This window comes from Gopherus evgoodei, chromosome 10 (genome assembly GCF_007399415.2).
Source record: "Gopherus evgoodei ecotype Sinaloan lineage chromosome 10, rGopEvg1_v1.p, whole genome shotgun sequence".
NCBI classification, from domain to species: Eukaryota; Metazoa; Chordata; order Testudines; family Testudinidae; genus Gopherus; species Gopherus evgoodei.
Genome location: NC_044331.1, coordinates 69,596,568 through 69,622,109, shown reverse-complemented (window position 1 = coordinate 69,622,109; position 25,542 = coordinate 69,596,568). Strand labels below are relative to the sequence as shown.

Sequence of the window (25,542 nt, the reverse complement as noted above, 5' to 3'; positions counted from 1 at the left end):
CCAGCAGCAGATGGTTTTTTACATACTTGGCACCAGCTGTGGGGCATTTCCCAGCTAATCATTACTGAGGAATAACTGTCCTTATGGACTAGAGCCAGAGAGAGTAGGAAGGAATCAGGCTATCCAAGCCAGTTTCGTGATCCTGAGAAGTGCCCTGTCCGTTGCTACTATAGAAGGCCTTCAGGAGCAGGGAAGGGAGGAAGGATAATGCAGTGTTGGTGAGGAGAACTTGGCTGGTCAAAGGGAAAATGAAGAGGGGGCTTGAGGGCTGAACCTTCTGCTAATCCTGCCTTCCCCTGTTCCCTGGTCTCTGTTTCCACTTATTTGCCTCCACACCTCTAACTCTTCAGTCCTCTGAATAGCCTGGTAAGACATAAGTTTGAAGAGCCAAGAAGGCACACAGGGGGTGCAGGGAGGAGAGAACATCCCAGGGAATGAAGAACTCCTTCTCTCCTGCATGGGGCATAAATATTCCCAAGAGTCAAAAAACAAGCCAAAATTAAATTCCCAGATGAAAAGCTCTCAAGATAGTTACTGAGCTGCACCCTCAGCTGTATGTTAAGAGTTAACTACACTGCAAGAATGTAGTAACAATTGGGAAAACATGCATTAGCAGCCCAGGAAATGCAGAATTAAAGCAATAGGAAGACACTCAAATGTTTGAAAGCATGAAAATGCCCAATTAAAATTAAATTAAACCCAGACAACCTTCACACTGCCCCGGTAGTGAGGCTCTGGGGAAAAAAGGACTGTGATTTTGTTTTTTCCCCTCTATAAGCAGCAATTTAATTTTAGCAGGAAGCACAGACACTAGAATGTTTTCCATAATTCAGAGTAAACGCCAGCCATTGTATAGCCCTGCAGTCACTGTAGAAATAGGATATAATGAACCAAGTGTTGGGCCATATTGTGTTCAGCTACTGTGCATTTTGTAAAGGGAAGTGGGGAGAAGGCAAAAGGTCTCTTCCCTGCCACACCCCTCCCCCCAGATGTAGCAACCCAGTGCAATTACAAGCCCTGGGCTGCTTGAGCATAAGAATGGCATGAGGCTTGCACCTACTGTGCCACTAGTCTCTACAGAGGGGGTGGGGAGAGCAGGGCCAGGCCCTGCCTTACTTCCACACCAGCCACCAGTCCTAGCCAGGTGCTAGAAATAGTGCATGCTGCAGCTTAACACAGGATGGTGTGGTGGCCAAGCTCCCTCGTATTCAAGAGACATTGTGCCAGCCTGATTCTCCTGGGATGACTCTGGTGCAGGGTAGTGCTTTAAAGATGCAACTGAGCATTTATAACCTGCCTGCCAATCTCCATTGTACCCCGTCATGAATTCGTCCTGACTTCACAAAGTAATCTTCATGTCGGATCTCACTCCTTAAAACATGTTATTTTTATTGATGTCAATGGTTGAATCTTAAATACAAGACAGTTTCCATACATCCCTATCCATCATACATGCTGAATCAGCTAGGCTTGTGGCGTCAGGAAGAGTGTAAGCGACTATCAAGCACACAGTTTCATTCACAGTTGCATACATGACACACCTGCCTTGCAGTTCGTGATAATATGCACCACGCTTTGACAGTGTGTTATGAAACTTCGTCGTAGGATCTCAAGTAGGCCGGCTTGGAAAGCTTCCTCAGCTTTTCTTGGTTTCGAAATGCACGACCACGTTGTGGAGCGAGACCCAGAGGAGGCAGATGAATCTACACACACAAAAATAAAGCTAAAAGTTCTTGTGCAGGCTGATAAACTGAAACCCCACTCAGAGATCAGGAGACATTCTGATAGTGGGACTTTTGCAATGTTTTCACTCACACTTGGAAACCATTTCCTCCCACGTTGGAGAGAATAGATACCTACCCACCAGGTTACTTGTATTTCTATCAGAAGAGCCTATTTCCCAGTTGATTACAATTACATTTAGCTTTCAAGCCCTATGTGTTTATTGTATACATAGGGCCTTACCAAATTCACGGTCTATTTTGATCAATTTCATAGTCTTATGATTTTTTAAAATCATATATTTCATTATTTATTTAAATCTGAAATTTCATAATTTCATGGTGTTGTAATTGTAGGGGTCCTGACCTCAAAAGAAGGAGTTTGCCGGGGGGGCGGAAGGTTGCAAAGTTTGTAAGAGGGGTTGTGGTACTGCTACCCTTCCTTCTGTGCTGCTGCTGGCAGTGGCACTGCCTTCAAAGCTGGGCAGTTGCTGCAGGCCGGGAGCCCAACTCTGAAGGCCGGGGCACCACCAGAAGCAGTGCAGAAGGAAGGATGGCCTGGTATGGTTTTGCCACCCTTACTTCTGCATTGCTGCCTGCAGAGTTGGGCCCTCAGTCAGCAACTGCCACTCTCTGGCCGCCCAGCTCTGAAGACAGAGCTGCCGCCATCAGCGTAGAAGTAAGGGTGGTATAGTATAGTATTGCCACCCTTAATTCTGCGCTGCTGCTGGCAGGGTGCTGCCTTCAGAGCTGGGTGCTTGACCAATAGCTGCTGTTCGGTGGCCACCCAGCTCTGAAAGCAGCGCAGAAGTAAGGGTGGCAATACCACAACCCCCCTAAAATAACCTTGTGATCTCCCTGAAAGTCCCTTTTGGGTCAGGACCCCCAATTTGAGAAGTGCTGGTCTCCCCCCATAAAATCTGTACAGTGTAGGGTAAAAGCACACAGAAGACCAGGTTTCATGGGGGATGGGCAGGAGACTCGATTTCACTGTCTGTGATGCGTTTTTCATGGCTGAGAATTTGGTAGGACCCTATGTATACAATAGCTGGGTACCCAACCTAGTCCTTTAAATTAGCGTTGTTTTATAGTTTAACATCAAACTATAATGATACATCATTTGCTGAAATAGTATTGAATAGGATATTCCAGTAAAATGGTTTTACGGATCCAGATTTACAGTTTTATCAGAAGAGTTGGGACCAAAGTATAGGATTACAAACCAATAGAGAAGGAAGTAAGATATATGCCATAAATTCCTGAGTAAAAACAATAAAGGTGGTTAAGTGGTTGTGTTTTGTTGCTAACCAACAAACCAACCCCAAGCTGTACATACTCAGTCTACTGCCTTATTGCTGATATGGGTCTATAGTGATAATACACACTGTATGAAAAGCCCATTAGTCACTGAGTCTACAAACAGAAATGGGTGACAAGCTTGTAGTTTTGAAAGTCTTTGTACCTCATAGGCAAGTATAAAATTGTTAGTGGGAACCAGACAGCTAATCCCCTGCCCCCAAATTGATTGGCAGAGGCAGGTGTAAATAGCCAGACATTGTCTCAGAGGATGACCGATTTACAGATAGCTATTAAAATGCAAATATCAGTAAAATCACTCAGTGAAGCAGCAATATTCTTAAAATTTAAACACACACTAAAGATCCTGTAATCTATATGTATCAGAGCCTTTCTAGTGCTTGATCCTGCAAGGTGTCTGCTCCCCTAAAGAATATAAATTTCAAAACCCTTCCAAGGTTCAGCTAAAAAGGTTTCTATTAGGATCTGCTTGAAAGGAAAGAGACTTATGAAGGTGAAATGCAATGAATAGGAATAAAGGGGAAGTCTCTATGGATGACAAAGGAAAGAAGGAAGGCCAGCACACTTGAAATAAATGAAACAGCACTGGACAGGGAAACAAAACACAGGACCCTGCTACAACTCCTAACAAGCAACCTCAGTGTTTAAACAAGTCACTTACATTAATGTATGATTTCCATAAGAGTGGGAGGAGGAGTGGAAAAGGACCCACAAATATACCCCACCTCCCCAAAACCAGACTTGATCTAACATAACTAGGATTCACAACAGGCTACAAAACAAACCAACCAACCCTATGATGATATTTATGCATTTGCTCAAACATTGATAGACCAATTATTTCTAAACTCTCATCTGGAAACAATTTGAACCACTAGATTTGTTAGACAGGCAAGATGGCTGAGGTAATATCTTTTATTGGACCAACTTCTGTTAATGAGAGAGAGAGAGAAACTTTTGAACCACACAGAGCCTTCCACCGGTCTGGGAAAGGTCCTGTGGGGGTCCCAAGGTGGAACAGATTGTTTGGTGCACATTCTAAGGGACCATTTAAGGCAGAATGGCCCATTAACATCTCTGCAGTCATGAGACAAAAAGAGATTAGTGGGTTACTGACTGTTGTAATAAGCCATAAATCTAGTGTGTCTATTCAGTCCACGATTTTTAGTGTCTAGCAGAGTTACGAATGTAACCTCCCAGGCTTGTCTTTTCCTTGCATTTAGTTGTGACACTCAGAGTACCTTTCCCAGACATGTAGAAGAGCCCTCTGTGGTTCTAATAAAATATATTAGCTCACCCACCTTGTCTCTCTAATGTCCTGGGACCAACATGGCTACAACTACACTGCACACACTAGATTTGTTGTCATTACCAGCTTTACGAACACTTCTCTGAAGTCAAAATCGCCTTAACTAAAACACCCACTGCTTGCTGAATAAGGGACTAAATACACACTGTTGTAGACATCGTGTCTGGATTCACACTCACAGGTCTTGGGTAGGGAATGTGATAGTGAAGTCCGATTTCTACTCTTGCCTTGCATTCTTCTATACACTGTTTAATCAGCTCTGGATCTGTTAACTAAGGGAAAGTGTAGAAATTAGTACTTGTGAATTCAGGTGTAAATGATGCACATCTACATGATTTACTTTTTTGTTTTGTTTTTATTTTTAAAAGTAGGACAGGGATTTCCTTGTCCCTAGCAATATAGCTAGAATGATTCTCCAGTTCATTGCCATCTTATACCATTCCCAGAGACCATGGGACAATCCCAACAATTTGGGAAAGCCTGTGCATGCATTGACTTATCTTCATGTCCAGAGAAGTCATTAAAGGTAAAATTCCCCTCAGATCCATCCAGCAGTTTAACTCATACTGTTGAGAGCTAGGAGCCTTAAGGAAGAGCAAGATATCAGAGCTTAGATTTATTGAGAGGATCTGAGGAGATTTTCACTCTAACATTTTAATTAAGTATCATCTGTAGAAAGATGCATATGTGAATTAATACACTTATGGAAAGAACACTAGTGGGCAAAAATTGAGCCATTTAGATATATCTATATAGGAGCTGGAGAAAAATATAAAACATTTAGGCCATGGCCTACCATCATTCCATGAGTACAACTTCCTCTGAAGCCAATAAATGTGTTGTATAAAAAGTTCAATAGTAAAATATAATCCTAAACAAGATCTAGAAAGTGAATGCAAGTGGTATCAATTCCTATATAAAAATGGGACTCTAATATGTTGAATGCAAAAAAGCATCATTGCTAACCATTGAAGTCTGCATGTTTGTGCTCTGTGTGCAAGAAAGGAGAGGTTTTAAATTCTAAATACTGTATTGCTTAAAAACTTTGTGCACACTTTCTACAGAAAAAAACCTTTTAAAGTAAGTGCCAATAATTACTGTATTATCAGCAAAATCAGCAGGTGAAGGAGCTACAGAATTCTACCTGCCATCAAAGCAGTTCAGAAAGGTAGACTAAAGCATCAGTAAAGATCTAAAACTGCTTTAGACAACAATTCCACAGGCAGTATATTTGCAGCTAACTTTTTTCCTCCTCCTTGGCAATTTCTAGTAAGATCTGTAGATCCTTCTAACTTCCTAAAGTAACTAATAAAGAAAACTAGAAGGATTCAAGATTTCTTCTTTAAGGAGGTTTAAATTACATTATATCCAGATAAGGAGTTGAAGATCTTACATGATGAAATTTAACAAAGATGAGTGCAAAGTACTACACGTAGGAAGGCAAAATTAAATGCACAGTTACAAAATGGGGAATACTGGCTATGCAGCAGTACTGCAAAAAAGGATCTGGAGGTTACAGAAGATCACAAATTGTATATAAGCCAACAGTGCAAGAAATGGCAAATATCATTCTGGGTTGTATTAACTGGAGTGCCATATGTAAGACATAGGAGGAAATTGTTTTACTGGGCACTGGTGTGGCCTCAGATGGAGTACAATGTTGAGTTTCGGGTACAACACTTTAGGAAAGATGTGGACAAACTGGAGAGTCCAGAGGAGAGCTACAAAAAGGTTTAAAGGTTTAGAAATCCTCATCTACAAAGAAAGGTTAAAAAAACCTGAGTATGTTGAGTCTTGATAGAAGACTGGGGTTGGGGGACCTGATAACTCTCTTCAAATATGTTAGGGGCTGTTATAAAGAGGACAGTGAACTAACCTGCATGCCCACTGAAGGACAAGAAGTAACTGGCTTAATTTACAGCAGGAGGGATTTAGGTTAGATATCAGGAAACATTTTCTAACTACATAGATAGTTAAGTAGTGGACTAGATTATCAAGGGAGTTGTGGAATCCCCATCACTGGAGGCTTTTAAGAACAGGTTAGACAAACACTTGACAGGGATGGTCTAGGTGTGCATCTAGTCCTGCAGGGGGCTCCACTAGATGACCTCTGAAGGTCTTTGTGACGAATATTGACATTACATGCAATATCTAGGGGACTACATTGTATTAAGTTGTTGGGAGGAAGGTTACCACAGCTCCTCCAAGAAATATAAATGGGGGTGGGAGGATTAAGGTGCATCACTCAGACTGTAAATACCTCCAGAGGTAGCACCCTTGGGGAGGCTTGCACATACTGGTTCAGACTGGGTTTTCAGAGACCAACAGACAAAGAAAGGCCTTTTTGTATAAAAAGGCTGAGTATAAATTGACACTGATTCAGTAAGTGGACAGGACCCTGTGTCAAGGTGGGTTCCCAACCTCTACAGAAGGGTTGGAAGGAGTTATCAGGACCCCATAAGACTGATGGGTGACCTCTGGTAAGCTTTTAGCATGTGTGTAGGAACTTGTTTTTTATATGTTCTCTCTGGTGACTGCTGGGAGCCTGAAACCTTAAGTGGGTGTCCTGAATCTGCGACGGTCCTTCCAGCCTTACATTTCTATAAATTTCTGAACTGGAGACAATTTTGGGAACTCAACTCTCTCGTGAACCTTTTTCCAACCACTGAAACAAAACGGGATGCAAAGAATGAATCATGGACTAACTCTGAAAGCCAGACAGAGATGCACTTACATTTTTGTTTTTTTGGAATAAGGTTTTGGCTTCATTTATAATGTACTGTTTCTCTTTAATAGTATCTTCCATCTGTCCTGATGCAGACTGCCATTTTTTGGCTATTCTGAATATTCTGCGGTAAAGGCCAAGAACTTCTTGTCGTGCAGCTGGTGTCATCTTAAGGAAAAAAACAGAGAAGAAACATATGCATAAACATTTGGGTTTATAAAAGGCCACCAAACATATGTACATTTTTCACACAATCTTTAATTAGTTTTACAAATACTTCCTCTCTCTGAGATAGGCTGAGTAATGTGAAATGAAGTGGAGTGGCTGTAAACAATGGTTACCTGCCAACCCTTGGGAACATTCACACTCCATATAAGAAAGGAAAAAGGCTTATTCTCTAAGGTCCCAATCCAACAGAGCATTTAAGCCTATCCCCATTCAGTAAAGAGCTTAAGCACATGCTTAACTCCCACTGACATCAACAGGATTTATACATGTGCTTAAAGTTAAGCACTTGCCTAAGTGCTCTGCTAAATCATGGTCTTGGATCCAGGACACTTAGGTTCTATTCTTAGGTCTGTCTTTGGACAAGTCACTTAAACTCTCATCCAAGTCCTCTCTGTAAAATGGGTATAATAATGCTTACCCACCTTTGCAAAGCATCTTGAGACTACACATGAAAAAGTATTAATGTTGTGGAAGGCAAGATGTTTCTCACATGTTCATAACACCATTTCTGATGATGTATTAGTGTGGCAATAATTAAAGATAACAGAGGTAGCATGGCGTGAGCACTGGACTAGAAGCTAGAAACTTCTGTGTTCTAATCCTGGCTCTGCCACGGCTCCCTGTGTGGACTCTGACAAGTCAATGATGATCTGATTGTCAAATGGCTAAGCAGCCATGCTGCCCACTGAACTGAACAGAATGTGCAGCTGCTCAGGACTGTTAGAAATCAGGGCTGAATTCCTAGGCCCGCTGAGGTCAATGGGAGTTTTGCCATTGACTTGAACAGGGCCCACATTTCAACCCAGGCCATTAACCTCCCTGAGCCAAATCCACTGCTGATCAGATCTTCAGTAATAAGACTTCAGCATCAGGAATACCAAACCTCTGAGTTGCAAAACTGGCAGACACTTTACTGTCCAAAAATGTAAAATGCTGCAACATGAGGAAATTAGTATGCAAAAGCAAAGGTTTATGATGAATACATGGAAAAACCACTATCAGTGGGGAGATATTAACTGTTAGCACCTCAGGATACATTTGATAACCAGGTAGCTCTAGTTTCTGTGACTGACTCTACCCTGAAGTCAGAGAACTACACTCTGAGTATGTTCCCAGCATGTGTGACAATGACTGGTATTTTGGAGAGCATGATATTCTGAATTACTTTCACTTGCCCATGAGATCTGAAATAGTTGAGCTCTCCACATGAATATTAGCTACACTGTCAACTAGACTTCATCAACAATTTTCCAGTACGGCCAAATTGTGTCCTCAAACACGCACTTACTGAACTCTCTCTCACTGAAATCAATGGGAGCTGAACACATTAATCAGAAAGCAGAATTTCACCCCCAGATACTGTTACCCAGTGCTTTCTGTTTATGCTGATAATTTCTGTGAACTAAAGACTAACTTTTTTGTTTCATGACTCGTCGGGATTCTCAGGAATACAGACATAATGAGTCTTTCTAATGTTCCTGCTCTTACTAGATTCTACCTTTTTTTTTTTAAAGGAACAGATGTAAAATGTTTAACTAGTCATTCTCTTTGGTTAGAGAGAAAAATGATTCTTTATGCACAACTAAAAATTTTTCATATAAGGTCTCGCTAAATATGTGTTTATGCTGATTCTAGAAAACAAACATCTGCATGAACACAGAGAATATAGGTCTCAATTCTGCAAACACTTGCATACATGCTTAGCTTTATGCACATAATAGTTCCATTTCAGTTAATGGAAGCACTGATGGTGTCCCTAGCCTCTCTCTGCCAGAAGCTGGAAATGGGCAACAGGGGATGAATCACTTGGTGATTACCTGTTCTGTTCATTCCCTCTGGGGCACCTGGCATTGGCCACTGTCAGAAGACAGGATACTGGGCTAGATGGACCTTTGGTCTGACCTAGTATGGCCATTCTTAGACTGTAGTTTGTATTAGTTTACAAAGAACATGAAAAGACCAGTTACCCCGTAGTGCATGAAGGCAATCCAGAGCCATAGGCTCATCCCAGATGGGAGCCCCTGTGCTGTGGCCCCATGGCCTAATCTCTGCTTGTAGGTAGCTGCAGGGGCCATCCGTGCAAGAGCTATTGGCAGGCTGTGTAGGCCTATCATGGTAATAGATACACTTGGATCAGGTTGTCAGAGGTTATCTTAGCATGAGGGCTAGAAACATACTTTTTGGGGCAGGGGGGGAAGGGCAGGGAGGAGGCAGGAGAAGTTTTCTAATTTCATCATGTGACTCAAGAAGCTGGGACGAAGGCATGTATCTTTAGTACATATGCTATAAGCCGGCAGGGCCAGCTATTTTTTTGCACATTGTAGTTTTAGTTTTAGTGTACTCCCAAGTTGGGAAACCTCTTAGCTGTTTACAAACTAATTTCTCTTTCCACTGATGCTAACTTTTTTCATTTAACAAACATTGAATGTTTTCTCCTTTCTGTTTCCCTGGGAGTTAACGCTGTTCTACTTATTTCCTTGTTTATGCATTGCTGGCGTAGAAGTAGGCTGTGTTGACATGTGCAATGAAGCAGGCAGAGGAAGGTAGTAATATGAGTGTCCTGTAAAAGTCAGTGGCCAGATTTTCAAAAATGGTCATTAACCAGTAGCTCCCACTGTTCATCTTAAGCAAGTTTCTAACAGTAACATCCAGATTGTACCCAGCTCCTGCAGAGATGCACAGAAGAGGAAGTAGATACTCTACAAGGAAGCCCTCCCACTTCCCAGAGATGTTATAAGGACAAATACATCAAAATCCAAACTATGGCTGGATTCTGATTTGAGTAACATCAATGTAAATCTGAAGTAACTCCATGATGTCAACAGAGTTAAAGTGAATTTACCCCACTGTAAATCACTCTAGAATCTAGTCTCAGGTGTAAGAGGCTCAAACACTTATGAAAGTCTCTTAATGATGGGTGTAATTTGGTCAAAAACTAAGAGCAAGTGGTCAAATAATGTAACTTGCACCCATGTAGGATTCAGTAGATGTGCAAAGTACATTTGTTATACACTGAGTAGCTAGAGAGACATACCAGGAATACCACTAACAGGAGGGTGTAAGATAATTTTTGTAGTGTTATAACCATGTTGATCCCAGGATATTAGAGAGGCAAATTGGCTGAGGTAATATCTTTTATTGGACCAACTTCTGTTGGTGAGAGACAAGCTTTCCTCCTACACAGAGCTGAAGATGAGCGTGTCTCTTTTAAAAGGTCATGTAACATCTTACTCTGACTAGATGGGTGAGGTAAGGGGATCCTACCTTATCTTGCATCTGATGAAGTGGGTATTCTCCCACGAAAGCTCATGCTCCAATACGTCTGTTAGTCTATAAGGTGCCACAGGACTCTGTCACTTTTTACAGATCCAGACTAACATGCTACCCCTCTGATACTTGATACCTTATCTTACACTTCCTGTTTGTTAGTTGCTACTTAACTGCTACTTGTCTCCTTGGTGTGTAAGTCAGAAGTATTTTGCACACCCACTGTATGCCAAGTGGGAAGAGGTAACACCACTGTACCACTTGCATACCTTTTGTGATAGTTACAACCACTGTTTAACTTACACACCATTTATTTCTTTGGAGAATGTGGCCCATAAAGGTTAACTATAGGCATGTGTTTTCAAAGTTTATGGCCCCTTGTTATTTTGGCTGAACTTTATAATAGCAATACAAATCTCAGGTGGTGTTCACAAAAAAAGAACCAGGAAAAGGTCAAGAGAGAGAGAGAGAATCACAAGTGAAATGTTGAGTTGCAGGCCAGACCTGATCTGATTCTATGTCTTTGGAGATGCACCAAATGTGTTAGCCTGCACTTTGAAGAAAGTGTTTGTTGGATGCTGTGACTAGCCATTTTGAAAACAATCTTGTAAGATATTGGGCCATATCATGCCTTTAATCAGTATGCAAACTCCCATTATCAGCGGACAGATCAGGGGCATGAGACGGTCCATTGTATCCAAAACTGTAACTCCCATCTTTTCACATGCTGTGTGTGTGTATGTATATATATATATATATATATATATATATATATATATATATATATATATATATATATATACACACACATACTGCTTATTGTATTTTTCATGAATCTGATGAAGTGGGTTTTAGCCCATGAAAGCTTATGCCCGAATAAATTTTAGTCTCTAAGGTGCCACAAGGACTCCTCATTGTTTTTGCTGATACAGACCAACGCGGCTACCACTCTGAAACCAAAACTGCAAAGAAACCTTGAGTAGTTAATGAATTACTGGATGCTGAAAATGTAAACTTTTTTGTTGACAACTAAAACAAATGATCTTATAGATCTTAAAACCTAAGAATATATCTTTCAAAAACAAATGCAGATTCCTTTGAGAGTTTAGTACAGTTGACTCTAAGGTCCAACATTAAATAACATAGTGAAACCTTCAAAGTTTTGCCATGTGTAGAATGCCATGGAATTTAGATGAAGTGTTTTATACAACTACATGTAAAAACCCTGTCCTTGTATTGCCCCTATTGCGTAGAGCCTGAGCCACACGAGGGGCTAGGGAAGAAGTGCAGTGATGAGTGAGGCCTCTCAAATGCAAGTAGCCAAATTTACAACTGCCTCTTGGGTAACATGCTAGGAGGGAGAAGATGCTCTGCATCTTCCTACTACCCACAATGCACCTGTGTTAAGACAGCCATAATTTAGCTGTAAATCTGTTTACTTCTGTCCACCTTTATCAAGTCAAAGATCATCTACTGACTTTAAGTATCAAATCTATCAACATATACCTAGGATTTTAAGAAAGGCAGGGTGTTAAGTAGTATTTTAATAAAAGGAAATAGAAACTTTAACAATGGATCTCTTCTTCTACATCCTTTTATACCTGGATGCTCATTAATATTGCACAAACACTTGATTTGGTGCTGACACTATATTTATTTGGGGAAAAAGTATAACTCTGTAGGAAACAGTTTAAAACAGCAGCTTTGATATTGTCAAATATAATGTTTACATTTAAAAGCAGCATAGCTTCTCTTTCACATCATCAGCTATTTGACTGTTTGCTGCTGGCAAGGAGTTCTGAATATGATGACAAATTATTTGACAGTCTATTGGATCAAAATTGATCAGACGTCTATAATGGAAATAAATAATTTACTTCAACAACCTATAGAACATTGTTTCTATCCAGGTTGAATGTGATGGCTTCTTGTACCACTGTATTTTTAATACCAATGCAAGAACTGTGTATCAAGCTTTTTATTTTAGAGCTAAGTGATAACACTTAGCTAAGTGGCAACCCACAATTTCTCTCCAGCTGGTAGATGTGACATGCAATCATTCACTTCATTTCACAGCTATCCATGGTAACTAAGTCACTAAAGCAAATTCATCCTTGGTGTAAGCATATTGAAGTAAAGCCCCTGGATTTACACAATGGTCAAATTGGGCTCACAATTTCCATAAGGGACAACAGCTGTAACAGTTACCTCCTGTGAGAAGAGGAGAGATCAAGGATTCTTGGAATGATGGAGAAGATAGCATTCCCCAATAATATTAAAATCTCAAAATCCAGCATTCACTTAATATCTTTCTTCTCATAAAAATCAAACTGATTTAGATTCTCCCATCTAATCTTTTGCATTACAACCATTGTAGAATAGCTACCCTCTAAGTGGCTGCATCAGCTGGGTAAAAACAATGCATTCAGCTGGCAACTCAGATGGGTTTTCACTTTTGGAAGGTCTCACTCCTTCCATTTTTTTTGTTTTCAGCCAATCTCCAAATTTATAGCAAATTCAAAGCCACCAAGTTCTGCCTAGTGCTGGGTGAAAGCCAAACAAAACCAGAGGCCTAAATCCACCCCTAGTGTAACCCCAATGAATTTATCAATGGTATAACCCTTTTGACTTCAGTGGGGTTACTCTAGGATGAATTTGACCCAAATGTTTCTCATTGTTTCCATCTAGAATAATAAATTTGTGTACTTTTTTCGTGAAAATGGCCTAAGTAACCAGTTTAATGAAAACTGGAACACAGAAAGTTTTGCCTGGTTTTGAATTCTGTTTTAGAAGTTTCAGCTTTAAAACAGATGTGACCCAAGTGTTACTCAACACTTCTGAGTCACTCAGACTTTCTGCACTTAGAACTCCCATTGACTTTAGTGGGAATTCTAAAGGGGGAAGTGAAGGGGGGCCACATGCAGTATTGAGCCCTTTGAGATCAAACTGTTGTTGCTTTAAACTTTCACTAAGTATTGAATAATCCCTTAATCAGAAAGCACAAGGACCACTGAAAGCAAGAAGAATGCAACTCAAACAGTAAATCAGTGGCCTAGATTTTATTACTGGCTTTCTATACAAGTTCACCCAAATGGAAAGAACCAAGAATTGATTATCTACAACATGTAGCAGTATCCACACTATAATATAGTACTGATGCAGCACTACACGTGAATAAATGGAAAAGATCTAGTCCAGGACTAATCCTATAAAGTCAAATAGTTTTGAGTTTGACACTTCAGGATTGTTAATGGTTTGTCCAGTCTAAGTAGCACATGTGGATCATGCATCCTACCCTGTATTTTCTAATAAAAGTGAAACACTGAAGAGAAAAATCCTTATTCAGGCTATTATAGGGGAAGGAATTTTATTGCTTCAAATATTTTTAAACCTCTCCTGACACTGAAAACATACAGTGGTCATAAGCAGTCAAGGGCAATATCAATTTAACTTTGCCACTAATTCAAAAATGGCCTGGGCTTGTTTTCTTGGCTTTTAATGTCTCTCCCCCCCCACTCCTTTGTTTGGTTCTTAATAATTATCACAATCAGAGAAGAGAGTTTTAATGCTACGTGGCAAATTTAGGCAAGAGAATAAAATCTCAATAATCCTTGTATGACCTTACTTATATAATAGAGACATGTAAAATATAAGAATGTGAACATGAAGTAAAGTATAGATTTATGCACCTTATTCGCTTCTTGGCTTGAAGCTGAAGGCAACCGAATGCACAAAGAAAAATAAGTAGATTTCCTAACACTGGAACAGTTCCCAAACACATGAATAGGTAATAAATATTAATGCCATAGAGTCATGATTCTGACATTTTTTTTATTCTGTGGCTCATTTAATAAGTGAGCTTCTTTCATGCATTACCTCCCCTCTCATCCTCCCCAGTGCTTGGTTCTCAAAATGTTTCCAGGATTTGCTCAGCAGCCTACTGTTGGCTCATATGCCGCAATAAGAGAAACACAGCACTAGAGAATGTTTTAAAAAGCTTAAATATATGCATTCAGTTGTCTTTTTTTTTTTAAACATTAAAAGTCCTCACTTTCATTTATACTGAACTCTTCAGAGCTGGCCCATGAAATAGTTCTTGGGACCCGCAGTGGAAGTAGGACTTCAAGTGGGTGTAATTTTATCCATGCAGGGAGGTTGCAAGAACCTCTGTTTCGAGGGTATCTGCTAGCCTCATGGTCCCCAACCTGAGAAAACAGGACAAGGAGGCCCTGCACAGGGACCCTCCACCAGTGCAAGCAGCGAGGTCCACAGGGCAGAACCATGAGCCCCTGGGCTGGGGACGAGATGAGGAAGCCCCATTTTGATGTTGGTAGGAAGCTAGTTCTTGTATGCTTCTCTATGATGGGAGTCTCTCTAGGCACATGGGGCACCCATCACCCTGTCTGCAGAGAGACCCATAGGCAGGTGAGGGCCTACTTTGCTATGACAGGAGGTAATTTGATTATGGTTGCCAACTTTGGTTGGACAAATTCCTGGAAACTTCATCACAAGCCAATCTTTAATTCCTGGAGAGTCCAGGACAATCCTGGAGGGTTGGAAACAGTGCATTTGAAGGAATGGCATTGGACCTGATGCACATGGGCACAGCACTGCTTGGAGCTGGCCTGGCCCAAGTTCTGCCAGGACTTGAGGGAAAGTTGGGCCACAGTGGCTGCCCGGGGCAGCTGCCCAGCATGCCTGGAGCTAGAGAGGCCACTGGCTGCAGGAGAGCGTGGGGGCCTTCACACCAGGGGCTCTCAAACCTTTTACTTTCTGCCCCCCATGCTATAAAAACGCTATGGCCCAGCTGTGCCACAACAACTGGTTTTATGCTGATAAAAGCCTGGGCCAGCATGAGTGGGTAGCAAGCAGGGCAACTGTCTGCCCCGCCCCCCAAACCTAAGTTGCTCAGGCTTTGGCTTCAGCCGCAGGTGGCAGGTGGCAGGGACCAGGGCTTCAGGTTTCTGCCCTGCGCCCCCGCGAGGCTAACGCTGGCCCTGCTTGGCGCCCCCCGACACACGCTCGTGGCCCCTCAGGGGGTCCCTGCCCCCCAGGCTGAGCATCACAGCTTTACAGGGCCAGCGCGGGCCCTTTCTGTGACACTAGCAAAGAGCCAGCGCCGCCCGTCTCCAGCCCCCTGCTCCTGCTCTGCGCCAGCCCCTCCCCGCAATGAGCCGTTCCCGGGTCCCCCTCAGCGCCCCACTAGTTACTCCCCGAGGCCGCTTCAGGCTGGACTGTACCAATGTAAGAATCTGGGGGAAATTGGCAACACCTGTTCACAAAATACCACTTTAGGCCTTCTCTTCATCCCAACATCGATCTCTTTCCCTTCTATCTTTCCTTCGTTATTTACCTTCAGGACCAAGCGCCCTATAGCCCTCTTCCTCACGATTCCCCCCTTTCTCACGCAGTGGTTCGCTCCAGAATACAGTCCCCGGGCCGAGGGGGGGGGAGCTTGCTTGCCCTCTCTCTCCCTCACTGTACGTGCAGCGTCGGGCACGTCGGGACGCTCTGCTGCGTGCTGCCGCCGCCGCACGCAGCCAGCTGACGCTTCACCCCCGGAAGTGATGCAGGGGGAGGGAGGGGGTGGAAGCTGAGTCTGGTTGGGAGCTGCTGAGGGTGAGTGAATTGGACCCTATCTCTTCCCGTCCGTTTTAGGGAGGCTTTGCCTGTGCTGGGCTGTGGGGGCTGGGAGGGGTAGGTGGGCTGTATGGGGTCGGGGGAAGGAGATAATAGGGCTGGGAAGAAGCACCATTCACCGGAATCATCCCTAAGTGCCCCAGTTCAGGAACCAGACTCTCCAGTCCCCTATGTGGAGGAGGGTCTTTGCCCATTGCTCTGTCCCCAAACGTGGGGAGGCTGTGGGGTCTCTGCCCCCCCGAGTGGGAGAGTGGGGAGAAGTTGTGGGATCTCGGTTTCTCTTACAGGGGTGTGTGTGTGTGCGCGCGGGGGTGGGGGGTGTATCTGTATCTCTTAACGATGGACCGCGGTGGGGGGAGGGTGGGTCTGTGTCTGTCCCTTTGCCATCTGAATGGGGGTGGTTTCTAGCATCCTGTATCCTAAAGTCCGTGCAACAATAACTATCGCTAGCCCTCTGATTACAAATAGTTCCTCTGCCTATCTCCTTCTCCCCACCACATCCCCCTCTTAGAGGTATAGGGTACAGCGGTTACAGGGTTAGATCTTAAACAGAAACAGACTCTTCCTCTGGAGCCATTGGAGGTTATCAGGACCAGGGGTGATAGAGAGAACCCCACGGTATTAATATGTGTTAACTAAATCCTCCCACCCTTTACTTTTGTTCCATATCTAGGAAATGTGATGCTGTAATCTAACGTTCCAGTCCAGTGTGCTTTTTTTCACCTCTGTTATTTATATGATCTTCCTACTTGAAGGCCATTTAAGTATCTTAAGAGAAGTTTAGTTCCCTGGCCCCAAGGGGATTAGTGATTAACTCATAGTATCTGTTGAAGTGATGGTCATATTTTGTTTGTGGTGCTATGAACAAGGATGTTAAAATGTCTTTCTATAAATTATCAACATCGTTATTGAAATACAACCATCTTTACGGTGAAGGGTGGCCACCAGCTGGCTCATAAACACACTCCACAAAGGTATTCTTTTAGAAATATTTAGCAATAATCTAATGCTAAATGATGTGTATATATACACGTTCATAGTATGTTTCAGAAAGTATGTGTGGGTGAAGTTAGTCTTGTTTCCATTGTTTGAAAATGCTGACCTCGTCCAGCCAGGTTTTTAGAGTCCCATATACATCATGTGTGTATTTATATTGACCATGGAAGTGGCAAATGTACCCTAATCACTCATATTGTTTAGGTTATATAGACATTATTATAAGTAATTATTAATAACAATTTGGGAGTAACTTGTGTAAACAATGTTGAAGCAAACATTAATTCGAAAGACTATTTCTTTCCTACTATGATTATTGAAAGGAATACTTGGATTTCTTTATGCAGCATAGCTAAAACGATTGATGCTATGTTTTATAAAATACATGGATATCTTTGATTTCTGTGGCAATTTGCCTGTTTTTCAGAACATTTTTCTAAATTAATTATTCCACCCTTTAGGCAGTGGGATGGATTGTAACAATGGTGGTGGTGGTGGTGTTTTTTTTGCTTTTTTTTTAACCTCACAGTTGCTAGAGAGTATCACATTCCAATACTTGATATTTGGCTCTTAAGGAAGAACTTCAGGTTAAACCAGTACTATATTTTCTGAAGGCTCCTAATAATCTTGTGATCAACCTTTCAACTTCAGGATTGTTCCAGTGTAAAGTAATTATTCTGCCTCTAAATTTGGGGAAGGAGTTGACTGGAATGGTCGGAAGATATCTTTTTCTAAATACAAATTTCTAGTATCAAGTTAAACATATAATATGTGGCTAGTAGTTGTTACTATTTGACTTGGACTAACAGTGGAAAGAAGTAATGTTGAACATTTGTGCTTCTTGAGTGTGCCTGAACTCTAATAAAGACTTTGCTGGGTCTCTGATCACTCACTTTCCAGGTACATATCAGGAGCAGAAGGATGGTCTCTTGGCTAAAACGTAGGGCTGGGAGTCATGAGATCTGTTCTTGGCTCTGTTTTCTTATTTGTTTAAAAAAAATTGCCTCACAAGTGTGCTGTAAGGCTTAATTAAGGGTCTGTGAAGAGCTTTTATAGCTCCTCAGATTAAAGGCAACATGCAGTATGCAACTAAGTATCAGTATTAGCACAGGTGGAAGGAAAGGAGCTACAGAGGCGGTAGGGTTCTTGATTTGTGTTGATAAACTCGATTTAATTCCAGTGCAACTGGTGTTAGAAACTTGTTGGAAAGTTCAGGATATACAGTATTTTTTTTATTTTAATTATTTCATAATAGCTAATGATGAGCTAGAGCTCAGCATTCATAAATTTGTTTAAAGATTTCTGAGATACTAAGGGTGTACTTGTAGCAGTAATACTCTTTGATAGCTCAGTTTGATGCTCTTGTGATTCCTTTAGTCTTGAGACTGATAACCTGTATGATTGCTAATTTGCCCCTAGATCCCAGAAATGGGGTTTGGTTTGGCCTTGAGAATGCAGTGATTTGCTTTAGCTCTTAGATGAGTGTTGTCTTGTTCCTGATAAACTGGGCTGATGTGTTCAGTTTGTGATCATAGCAGTAGTTTCTATAACTCATTGGGTTTTTTAAATTTTTGTAATAGCACTTCAATGCTATGATCTTAAGCATTTGACACGAAGGAGGGCAACAGTATAAATAACGGGATAAAAGGGTGATTTGGGCAACAAAATCTAGGGCAACTTTTTCTGTAAGCCTGGAAAAAAGATTACTGGGAGGAGCACTGTCCAAAGGATAGAGGCTGCCAGACTCTCTGACAGGCTTCAAATTCAAAGGACCAAATTCTGACCTCTTTTCTATATATGTCAGTGAGGGTAATGAAGATAACTCTGCCTGCTTCTTCCTTGCAGCCCTATGTAGGAGATAGATGGAATCCTCTACCTTATGTTCCATGAATATGTTTATGGATGGGGAGGATAGAATGGGATGGGGGGCAAGTAATATACTGAGTTATTACTTAGCCTCTATAGCAGTGAATATAACAATCCAAAAGTGAATCCAGTGTAAACTGGTCCAGTGCTGTCTTCTGGACTCTGCAAACAATGTCAGTGCCTCTGTTGCCCCACGTTCCAGCAGTCTTGGTGGTTTTCTCTGTTGTTGATGTCGGAGGTATTGGTTAGTGTCACTACTATTATTGAAAACCCTGTGGGTAGTGGTGAAACTGACACACTTTCATTCTGCTGTGTTTGTAAAAAGTACAAACAGCAGAAACAATTGAGCCATTCTATTAGGCATTTTGGTACTGTTTTGTAATGAGTAGTCTAGAAATATTTAAGTGTGTTTTTGTTGGCTGGGATGGAAAGACACCAAAAGTGGAGGCTGGGAATTGTTAGAGTAATGGAGAGTCTTCCCAATCACAAAACTAAGGCTGAGGAAAGATCTTTCCTATCCTGGATTCTGATGGGATGACGGAATACACTTTAAACATATTAGAACAGTGGTCCCCAACCTTTTTCGTCTGGTGGGTGCCGGACGAGCCATGGAGGACTGTGGCAGCAGATGAGCATCCGCCGAAATGCCACCGACAAGCGGCAACGTCAATAGGCATTGCCACCTAAATGTTGCCGAAAATCAGCAGCATTTTGGCGGCAATGCCTCTGGATGACGCTGCTGGTCGGCGGCATTTTGGCGGATGCTTGTCTGCTGGCCAGTACGTGGGTGCACTTAGATGCCCTGGCACTATATTGGGGACCTCTTATTAGAGACTTACTAGCCAGTGCATACAAAGGAGCCCTGTAGCAAGCCTGCTAGGAATCCGAAAACCTGCCTTCTTCCATGCAGCTGGGTTTCTCATTAAGGGGTTGCCTCTTATCTTTCGGTCTCCTTCATCTTTATTTGCCCCGACTGGCAGGCTTTGTCCTCTGGCTGTTGGGTGTCTAGCAGTTTTTTCAAACACTATCTTAAGTGGCTTGTTTTGTGGATTATCTTCACTAGTGACATGGATTAATTGTATACTTGACTGTAGGTTATTCTGCAGTAATGACACAGTATCTCAACTTGAAACAATGGTAATTGCATAGTAATGTAGGTTAGCATGTGTTGGCTTCTGGTAAAGAGCCAACTGCAATTTACCCTCTAAACATCCTAGTAAACTGAATATACTAGTTCTCTTGAAGAGTGTGTACAAATTCTAGGCAGCCTTCTATACAACTGAGTTATCTTGACAGGCAAGAGTCTTCTTTATCTTGTCTAGAAGTCTCATAAGAGTCAAATACTTATAGTGCTGGAATGTTAAGTAGTTACAAATTAAGGTCAGTAAACCCAAGAGTGCTAACTATAATCCTTTAGCTGACATCTACTGTAACTTCATCCTGCCATGACATAGTGTCTTGGGAACTGCTTAGCAGTGGCAACTCCGTTATTCAGAGAGTCTGAGGGCCCTAGGATGATGCTAGTTGGAAAACCAAATATGAAATTGCAGCTCTGATGCTATGGCAAATATAACCAGTATGTGGTGTTTATGCCTACATAAAGGGATCACCCGTAGAACTGGGGAGGTATTCGTATAACCTTATATACCTCTCGCTTGACATTCTGTGTGAGGTTCTGAACTTCACAGTTCAAATATGATAGAATTACAAACCAGGGCAATAAAAGTGATCCAAGAACTGGAGGCTAAGACCTGAAGAGAGTCTGAGGAAGCTATGCTTCTGTAGAATAGAGAATCCAACATACTCATGTTGTCTATAAATGCCTTCAAGATAGATACATGAATGGGAATTATTTAGAGACTTATTTAATTGTGGAAGTGATGGAAGAAGAACTGATATCTTGAAGGAAAAAATTAGGGTAGATATTAGAAAAGTTTTTCTTTAATGGGAGCATTTGGGCAGTGGAAGAATGGTGCTTGAGGCACTATTGCTCAAATATAGTCAAGAACTCTTTGGCCATTTGTACTAATACTGCAGACAACTGAACAAAGTGTAGGGAGGTCAGACTAGATTAAAGCATGAGCTATGATTAGGGCCCTACCAAATTCACGGCCATGATCGTGGCATCATGGACTGTGAAATCTTGTCTTTTGTGTGCTTTTACCCTATCCTATACGGATTTCACAAGGGAAATCAGCGTTTCTCAAATTGGGGGCCCTAACCCAAAAGGGAGTCGCAGGGGCGTTGCAGTATTGCCACTCTTATTTCTGTGCTGCCTTCAGAGCTAGGTGGTTGGAAAGCGGTGTCTGTTGCCTGGGTGCTCAGCTCTGAAGGCAGTGCTCCACCAGTAGAAGTGCAGAAGTAAGGTGGCAATACCATACCATACCATCCTTTCTTCTGCACTGCTGCCTTCAGAGCTCGGGGGCCCTGGAGTGTTGACTGCTGACTGAGGCCCAGCTCTGCAGCCAGCAGCGCAGAAGTAAGGATGGCAGTATCATACCATGTCATCCTTACTTCTGTGCTGCTGCTGGGGGCAGCTCTGCCTTCAGAGCTGGGCTCTCAGCCAGCAGCTGCTGCTCTCCAGCAGCAGCGAAGTAATAAGGGTAGCAGTACCGCAACCCCCCTACAATAACCTTGCAGTCTCCTCACAGCTCCTTTTTGGGTCAGGACCCCTACAATTACAACACTGAAATTTCAGACTTTTATAGGTGAAATCATGACATTTACTATTTTTAAAATCCCATGACTGTGAAATTGACCAAAATGGACCCTGAATTTGGTAGGGCCCTAGCTATGGTACTTTACCAACATTTCACAGAATAGATCTCAATAGCACCATTACTTCTGTAATATGTGCTTTAGAGCAGGCAAACTTTTTAGTAACCGGTAGTGCTACTATTAAACTTCTGTCAGTTTTTCCATTATAGCCAAAAAGCTAAGCTGAAAAAGTGAGCAAATTGATAGCTAAGGCTGTCATGCTGCTGTTAATGTGTCACTGGGCATAAATATTAAACAGAGCTCAACAGGAGTGTGTGATACAGATTCTGTTTTTTTATTTGTGCACAAAAGTGGATGAGCAGCAATTTTTACTCTGGATTTTTGCTTTCTGACCCTTTGTTAGCCTTGTGGGAAGGGGAAAAGGCCAGTCTCTTCAGACAAACATTAGAGATTACTATTAAAAAAATCAAGAGTGTGTGTTTGTCTACCAGTGATGGGTTCAAGCAAACAAGTTTGAATTCAAACCTCCTTTAGTTTGTGGGTATTTGTATACAGTGGTACTATTCTCAAGCTGGATATTAAATGTTTGCATTACAGAATTTTCAATATAGGAAGGCCTCACAGTACACTTTTTCAGTATTTAGACACTACTGTAATAGATGCTTTAGAACTGCTGAAGATGAAATGCATAAAGTATCCAAGCTTCATATTTAACTATCTGTATCTGAAGTTGTATGTTGTTTATGCTTTCTGTGCATTAATAAAGAGTGTAGCTAGTATGGTTGGTACATTTTAATTTTTCAAAAGTGAACAATCATCTAATGAATTCAAAGTAAGTGAAAGCTGCCTTTTTTTAAGTGCCAAGCTATTATCAGAATGCCTGTGCTGTTTCAAGCTATTAAAAAAACACAAAAACAACCAACCAAAACCTTCTAAAGGAGAACTAAAAGACTTTGTTATTGGTTATAACCTGAGTTCAGGCACTCAAGGGTTCTATATTTCTGGTGTAGCTATTGAAGGTGATTTTGCTAACTTCTAAACAGAGTCAGAGGTTGCATTCCTTATGCTGCTAACAGTAATACAGAAAGCAGAACTTGGAAATCAGGCCTTTGCAGGTAGTTTAGTATCAGTTTCTCCTTTACTTACCAAAAAAAGAACTAGATAGGTCCATCAGTGGCTATTAGCCGGGATGGGCAGGGAGGGTATCCATAGCCTCTGTTAGCCAGAAGCTGGAAATGGGCGACAGGGGATGGATCACTTGACAATTACCTGTTCTGTTCATTCCCTCTGGAGCATCTGGCATTGGCCACTGTCGGAAGACAGGATACAGGGCTAGATGGACCTTTGGTCTGACCCAGTATGGCTGTTCTTAGGTTCTGTTTTAAAAATAAACTGCATAGAAGTCCAAATATACTCTCGTTAAATATTTATTCTTAATCACTTTCATGTACCTTAAGATTTTATTTAAAACAATCCCGTATACGAAACTTAAATACTGTCCCCAGGCCAATGAAGGAATTTCCTTCGGAGTTGACTGTGCCCAGGACAAATAATTCTTGTATGGTACTAACATGTAAATTACAATGTAATAATGAAAATATTAAGGTGGATAGCAAAGTTTTTGTAAACTTTCTCTGAGCATCTGAATTCTAAAACCTGACTTCATTAAGTATTTAGGCATCTTCCTCTTTTTAGACTTTTACAACTTGACCAACAAGTTGCCAACGTTACTACCCTACAGTCTGGGGCTTTCCCACTCATGCCAAGATGTCCCACCATTAATCAGCTGAAGCAGGGAATCTGCTTTTGGGGAGAAAAGTTCAATTTTATACATGACTCGGCAGTTGTTTGCTTTCCAGTACTCTTATTTTCTTCATATAGGAACAAATTAAATATATTTACATTGACAGACCTACTTGGCTTTAACCAAAACTAGATTTAATTTTCTTATAAAATGGAAGCAGTCTCACAGCTTCTAAGAATTCGTAAGGAAAGTAAGACAGGTTAAGTCCCACAAACATGTTTAATTCACACTGCAGTCTAAAAAATTAATCTTACAATTACATTTGCTTATTGCTGGGAGTGGGGGAGGGGAGTTTTCTCCTACTCAAGTCGATTTGACTATAGTCTGGGCAGAGTTGTCTACAGATTCTATTTTGTCCTGGGCAGATCGATAATGTTCAGTGAGTGCTTGCAGTCCAGCTACTTCTAAACCCATTGGCTGGAAGTTGAAGCAGGACAAATTCAGACTGAAAATAGGGGTCAATTTTTTTAAAGTGAGGGTAATTAACCATTGGGACTGTTTACCAAAATTTGTGGATCTTCCATCACTGAAGATTTTTAAATTATAATTGTTTTTCTAAAATTTCTTGTAGGAATTTTTTGGGGAAAGTTCCCTGGCCTTTGTTATACAGGAGGTCAGACTGGATGATCAGAATGGTGCCTTCTGGCCTTAGAATCTATGAATCTAAGATTCTGCAAATCAGTATCAAAAACCTTCCTATTGTACCTTACATTTATCATTTACTCTGCAGCCTCATTGCCTTTAGCTTGTGCAATATGATGGCATCACGGCTTAGCCTGTTTCAACTACTTGCTAATTTTGCTAGTGCCTGTGCTGGTGTGCTACTTTGGTTATTCATAACTTCTGTATTAGAAACCTCAAGTAGCAATGAAGTTATGCTAAAGCCTATAATGAACTCTGGAAATAACGTGCTTGGCTATTAGTATTTTAGCATTTAAAAATCAGTAGACTTACGACTTGGCTTTTCAGAGTGGCTAAGGATCCAGAGTTGCCAGTGAAGCCAATAAGGAATTATGAAAATAGACCTTTAATCTTTAAAAAGCTGGTGATGACTGGTGCTATCAGTAAAAACATCTTTGCTTCTGAAGCAAAGAGGAACAGATCTGAGTATCATGCAAGAAATATTCATTTACTTGTTAAAATGTTGTCATTTTGAAGTATCTACAGGATAGGAACTGGCCTGGGAGGCAGGAGACTCGGGTTCTGGTTCATACTCTGCCACTAACAGACTCCATACCTTTGAGTGGTCACTTCATCTGGCTGTGGCTTGGTTCTCCTCCACCCATTATCTATCTATTTTGGTTGTATAAACTCTTCAAAGCAAAGTCTGTTTCACATTATGTGATTGTACTGAGCCTAGCTCAGTCTTAGATGGAGCCTCTGGGGGCAACTGTAATAAGAAAAGCCAGTATGCTAAGCAGGCTTCTGGGTTTGCATGATGGGCTTCATAGGATTATAGCTTGTATGGAGAAGACCAAAGAAGTCATCAGCTCACCACCTACGAGTACAGGATATAGCCCATGATGTTGTACCAGTGTCTAAAGGATTTGTAAACTTTTAAAAAATGATGTTCAATAGAAATAGAAAATGAAAAGAAACTCCGTGGTTACTTTGTGGTTCTGGCCATAAAAGATAGAGGTTTGGAAGAAGGAAAACATCCAAGAAACAATGCAAGGATAGTGTGACAGGCTGCCTTTGCTGAAAAAGCAAAGGGATCCAAAAGCAACTTCAAGCAATGGGTCTTCTAAAGAACAAAACTAGTTGTGAGTACCTGTGATGGGATCCCCAGGATGCAGCCTGGGACTGTGGGACCACTGTGCCCCCTGAACTCTCTCCAGCCTGCTAATGACCAGCAGCAAAGCCCTCCAGGTGCTGTTATCGCTCAGCACGACTGCATGTGGAGACCCCATACTCAGCTATGTTGTGTGAATGCTCCCAGAGCCACTCATGA

General features: G+C 41.6%; 2 protein-coding genes across 4 annotated transcripts in view; one reads left to right on the top strand and one right to left on the bottom strand.

Moving 5' to 3' along the window:
• Window positions 1-1,365: 1,365 nt before the first annotated feature.
• On the bottom strand, window positions 1,366-16,102 carry LYRM1 (LYR motif containing 1). Its single transcript, XM_030578377.1, has 4 exons — window positions 15,921-16,102; window positions 7,082-7,240; window positions 4,527-4,619; window positions 1,366-1,703 (listed from the first exon to the last, which is right to left on the bottom strand). Exons 2-4 carry the CDS (start codon window positions 7,238-7,240, stop codon window positions 1,587-1,589), a joined length of 369 nt encoding a protein of 122 aa, XP_030434237.1. The 5' UTR covers window positions 15,921-16,102; the 3' UTR covers window positions 1,366-1,586.
• A 43-nt stretch (window positions 16,103-16,145) lies between these two features.
• Window positions 16,146-25,542, top strand: part of DCUN1D3 (defective in cullin neddylation 1 domain containing 3) — a 31,871-nt gene continuing 22,474 nt past the window's right edge. The window contains exon 1 of one of the 3 annotated variants that reach the window (XM_030578374.1): window positions 16,146-16,186. The gene's annotated coding sequence lies outside the window, so the exon portion shown is untranslated. Of the gene's footprint in view, window positions 16,187-16,589; window positions 17,182-25,542 lie in introns of those variants that run through there. The other 2 variants (XM_030578376.1, XM_030578375.1) reach the window with 2 other exon arrangements.